Source organism: Monodelphis domestica, chromosome 4, assembly GCF_027887165.1.
Source record: "Monodelphis domestica isolate mMonDom1 chromosome 4, mMonDom1.pri, whole genome shotgun sequence".
Taxonomy (NCBI): domain Eukaryota; kingdom Metazoa; phylum Chordata; class Mammalia; order Didelphimorphia; family Didelphidae; genus Monodelphis; species Monodelphis domestica.
The window spans coordinates 250,867,947-250,873,044 of record NC_077230.1 but is presented as its reverse complement, the minus strand read 5'-3'; the positions used below and the strand labels follow the sequence as shown (position 1 = coordinate 250,873,044).

The window sequence follows — 5,098 nt, the reverse complement described above, 5'->3', positions numbered from 1 at the left end:
CCATATCACTTGAAATCCTTCCTTAGGCTTCATTTCTAGGGAATATTTTCTGATTCTCATTGGCTGTTACTACTATCCCCCTCAAATTTTGTTGTATTTACTTCATATTTTTCATTTTCCCCAACAGAAGTAATTTCATAGAAAATGGGAATTATTCAACATATAGTCCCTTGTTCAAGCAAAGTACATTGAACAAAGTATGTGGCAAAATAAACAAAAACAGACAGCAGAAGGGAAGATAATTTTATTATATATGGAACATATGGAGGACAGTTTCTGTTAGGCCATATACATAGTATTTATCATGATTGGAAAGCAATCAGCTCCATTCCATTTGATTAGTATGGCGCCTTCATGTTCCGTCAAATTTTGCATATTCATTCTGTGGCACAATAAAAAATCATCATGGTAAGCTGACTGAAGACACTTCACAGATAATACATAATTCCTTGTTCCTAAAGTCCTGACCCATTAAAGCCCTTGGTGGGACTTAAGGAAATTAGCTATCTTCTTGTTGGTTCTTTTTTTAAAATAGCTTAATATTTAAAAATACATGTAAAAGAAAATCAGATTGAAAAATTAAGAGATTTGTGGGACAAAATCTCATTCTATGCTTTTCTGTTAAGTGTTTGACAAATAAAAGATACATCAAAATACATCATATTTGTTGATCATTAGCTAGTAATAAGTCCCTTACAAAGACCAGTTTGTATTAGCAAAATATCCCCAACTCTCTTCATCAGGAAATCAAAGAAGAGTGCATTTTCCTCTTGAATAAATTTTACCTCTATCACAAATGATCTACATGACAATGAAATCCCTTCTACAGGTATTCATAGTACTTGGTGCATAGTATTTAATAATTACTTTTGATCAATTTTTTCTAATTATTTATCCTTTTTATTTCCCTGCCATGCATTAAGTCTTCACTTCCATTGAGGATTGCAAAAGTCGGAATTGATTTCTCCCACATAATTGCAACACACCTATAAATGAAAAAAAATTCTTCATTCTTATCATTCAATTTGAATCAGTTTCAGGGAGAAAAAAAAAACATGAATATCAAGATGAAAAGTAATGAAAGAACAACGGCCTAATAGAGCCTTTAAATCTAACCCTGGGAAGGTGAGACTGAATGAATGCTTTTAGAAACACTAAGTTTTTGTTATCTTACATTCTAAATGAATAAACAATATAATTAACTTGAGTACAGAACTACTTAAAAATACTTTGCTTAGTACTTATTCTTACTTTGAGGAGGCAGTTTCATTTTTTCTGCAAGATGTTTATCTCTACGCCAGATACATTCGATAAAAAGCTTGCATGCTTTAGAGCCCCTCCGAATAACATAATCAATCAGAACCCGGGCTCTTCTCATAATTGTGGGACTTTGATCCAGTATTTCCTCTATTTCTTCCTGGTTCAGCACTTTTGCTTCCATCATGTCATCCAAGAGGTCATTGATTACACTCTTGTCCACTGATTCCACAAAATTCTTCCTTCTTCCCTTCAGGATTTCTACATCTAGAATAACAGGGAATGCTCCTTTAGTCATGGCTTTATGAACAAGATTTACACTCAGTTTGAGTTAAAATAAACTTTTTAAATGCATAGAATCTGAAAGATGTAGTCTATTACTTACTTGAAAGTCTAAAGAGAAGTATAGAGAAAAATAACATTGGATTTTTAGTCAGATGATTCATAGTTGAACTGATGCTCTGATATTTACTACCTATATGATCTTGGGCAAGTTCTTTCATTTCTCTGGGCTTCAATTACCTCATTTGTAAAATGAAGCATTATAGAATCAGAGATTTGGAGTCTGGAGGTAAATTGGAAGCTAACTAGCCTTTTCACTTTATAAATGATGAAATAGACTCAGAAATGTTAAGGGAGATGTCTAAGAAGATCACACAGGTAAGTAGATAGAAAGCAAGAAGTTTAACTCAGGTCTTGTGACTCCAAGCTTAATGCTTTTTCTACTATATCATGCTGATGTGGACTAGACCAAGGGTCTTTAACCTTGGGTCCACAGACTTCTGTGAAGAGACTTCATAAAGACCATGAACTTGAGTGAGAAAATATATCTTTATTTCAATATAATTAGTTTTCCTAGTAACTCAGTGTATTTTAATTTATTCATTTAAAAACATTCTTAGAAGGGGTCCTTGGATTTTATCATGCTGTCAGCTACATGCATGATATATAGAAAGATGAGAACCCCTATAATAGAAGAATATTTGTCACTAAAATGAAATCTAACAAAACTCAAGATATTAATATCTTTCATTGAGGTTTATTTTGTTTCTGGGTACCCGGATACATGCTGCATTCATAAGACTTCTAGCTACAGGGAATATATAAGATACTTTGTACCCAGTAACTATTTTACAGAAATAGAGATTGAAGACCAAAGAGGTTAAGTACTTCATACTTCAGTGCTATACAAATATTAGATACTTTATAAAGGTTTATTGAATTGAACAGTAAAATGATTTGTTCAAGATCCCACAACAAATAAATAGAAAAGACACTAAGAAGATTCTGTAATTTTTTAAAGTACAATACTTATTTGATTTAAATCAATAATTTAAGCAATATCATATTTTTAGCAATTATAAAGAATAGCACTCTGAACTTTGGAATATAGATATATAACTAAATTCATGCAATTGATGAGGTAAAAATTATATTTTGAGGAACCAAAAATAAATTTTAATTAAATCCACAGTATTGTTGATGAGTAGAAAAAAAAACAACCCCATTATAATCTTATGGACCTTGGTTTTTAAAAAATAGTTTACCTCTATATGATTTGTATATCAAAGGAATAACTTTTACTTACCATAAATTCTTAGAAACAAAATGTAAAACTCTAATCAAGATTTTGGATGAAAACCATTAGCTACATATATTGAAATGTAAGCAATATGTTTTAAATTTAAAAAAATCTTTATGGGAATAGAAATAGAAAATAAATAAAACCAGAGAAGAAACACAAAAATTCCAAGAATAAAAAACAAAACAAAACATCTGATTTAAAAAAAATCTGAAATTATTAAAGTCAAACTTGACCTTATCTTTTCAATAATTGGAGGATTGTTTAGAGAACACTGTAAATTTGTCAGACTGAGTTGAAATGATTGGCAATTGGTTTTAGTGAATTGCTTCTCCCCCCCCCCCCCTTTTATAAGGGATGAATTACAAAGAATGAAAGTGGGGAAGAAAAAACACAAAAGTAAAAAAAGATATAGTTTTTGGAAGTTTGAATTTCTCTGTGTCCTTTCAGCTTGTCAACCAGAAAGAGAAGAAAGAAAAAATCTTTTGTAGAACCTGTGGCCCACAACCCTGGGACCCAGAGACCTTAGTTGAAGTAGTGTCAGAAATAAGGTAAAACAACATCCATGTCTAGAAAGTAATATCCATATTCTATTCTTATATAAACTACTCCATTTGCAGAGGTCTCTGAGGTTAACCAGAGTCCTTCCCAAGAATTTTCTTCCCAGTCACACAACCTCACAGAAGTTGTACTCACAATCTGGTTGGCCTGCAGGTGAAGATCCTGAAGGACTAGATGGGAGTTTGGGAGGACATCCAGGAAAAGAGACCTCATCAGACATAATGACAGCTGTATTCTTTCTTTGTACTCATGGCACATACATATGTGTATATATATGTATATATATATGCATATATATACATAAACATAAGAGGAATTCTTATTGCATCATATGATTTCACAAGGCAAAGGGGTGAGGCATTGCTTAACTGTCATCATTATCTTTTTTATAGAGTAGGGAGAAAAAAAACCACTCCTTTTTGTTACATAATTGAAAAATATAAAAGAGTGAGTGATTGTATATAGTAGATCTCCCATGATTCAGAAACCAAGAAAGGACATTCTTTGTCCTCATCTAATATTGCCTTTTTCTATGAGGAAATATTAAGAAATAAAATAGAAAAAACAAGAAAAAAAGGGTGGATAGAGAGGATATGAATACACCAAAGAAGCAACAGCATAACATGACATATCTCTTGTATTTACATATCTATATATTGCTTCTATTTCTGGATCTTTGGAAGAAGTAATAGGAGAGAGTGAGACAAGGGAGAAGGAATATAATGGATTTAGAAAATCACAATAATATAGAAGTTTAAACTAGCGATATATATTTCCAATTTTATTTGAACAGAATAAATGAAGAAACTCATTAGAAAATAAGTTTAAAGCTCTGAGGTACCACCTCACACCTAGCAGATTGGTCAATATGACAGCAAAGCTATTAATCAATCTGATAAAAAATGTATTCATCATTAAAAACTGTAGCTATAAAAACATGAATTTATCTGTTGACTTCCAGGACATATATTCTACTTTATTAGATTGTGAATTCTGCAAGAAAAATCACTTACTTTTTCCTTTCTAACTAGAGTAATTAAAAATACCTCACACATGGTAGGGAGGTTAATTAATGTTTCTTGACTGACTAATAGTAGAGAACTTTACAAAACAAAATTGATAAAAACTACTCACATTGAGCCACTCTTATGGGTACATATAGCACTGCCATGAGTTATCTAAAAAGAAATGCCAAGAATGATGAAGTATAAATGAAGAAAAAGTAAAACACATGTTTTATCACTATTTTTCTTTGAGTTTAAGGATGAAGGAAATAAAATCTTATTGTAAAATGAACAACTAGAAAAGAATTTGATATCTGAGAATAGGATTTGTATTTCTGGACCATATCTTAACATATAGAGTTGATAGATTCATGTTTAAAGATTAGAACAACTAATGTACACTTTGAGCTTCGTCACAGTGCTTACACCGCTGTGTTGGAGGACTTTGGACCGCAGCCGCCCAAGTGCCTGGCCAGCCTTTTGGATCCTGGCATTAATCTCGTGGTCTAAGGACCCGTCGTTGGCGATGGTGCTGCCCAGGTACTTGAAAGTGTTGACATTAGAAAGCTGCATGCTGTCGATTGTAATGCATGGCTGGTTAGTTGGCCTCCCTGGTGTGGGTTGGAACAGCACCTCTGTTTTGCTGAGGCTGATAGTCAGGCCAAACAGTTTTGTTGCAGTGGAGAACCTGTCC

The 5,098-nt window shown here is 32.5% G+C and overlaps 1 protein-coding gene across 2 annotated transcripts; it reads right to left on the bottom strand.

Moving 5' to 3' along the window:
• Positions 1-229: 229 nt before the first annotated feature.
• On the bottom strand, positions 230-3,668 carry LOC103093338 (putative caspase recruitment domain-containing protein 17P). 2 transcript variants are annotated; one of them, XM_007494911.2, is made up of 3 exons: positions 3,536-3,668; positions 1,252-1,524; positions 230-382 (listed from the first exon to the last, which is right to left on the bottom strand). In XM_007494911.2, exons 1-3 carry the CDS (start codon positions 3,618-3,620, stop codon positions 378-380), a joined length of 363 nt encoding a protein of 120 aa, XP_007494973.1. In that variant the 5' UTR covers positions 3,621-3,668; the 3' UTR covers positions 230-377. The 2 variants fall into 2 exon arrangements, with proteins under 2 accessions (XP_007494973.1, XP_056681859.1); XM_056825881.1 differs by lacking the exon at positions 230-382 and adding an exon at positions 389-986.
• Positions 3,669-5,098: the final 1,430 nt, after the last annotated feature.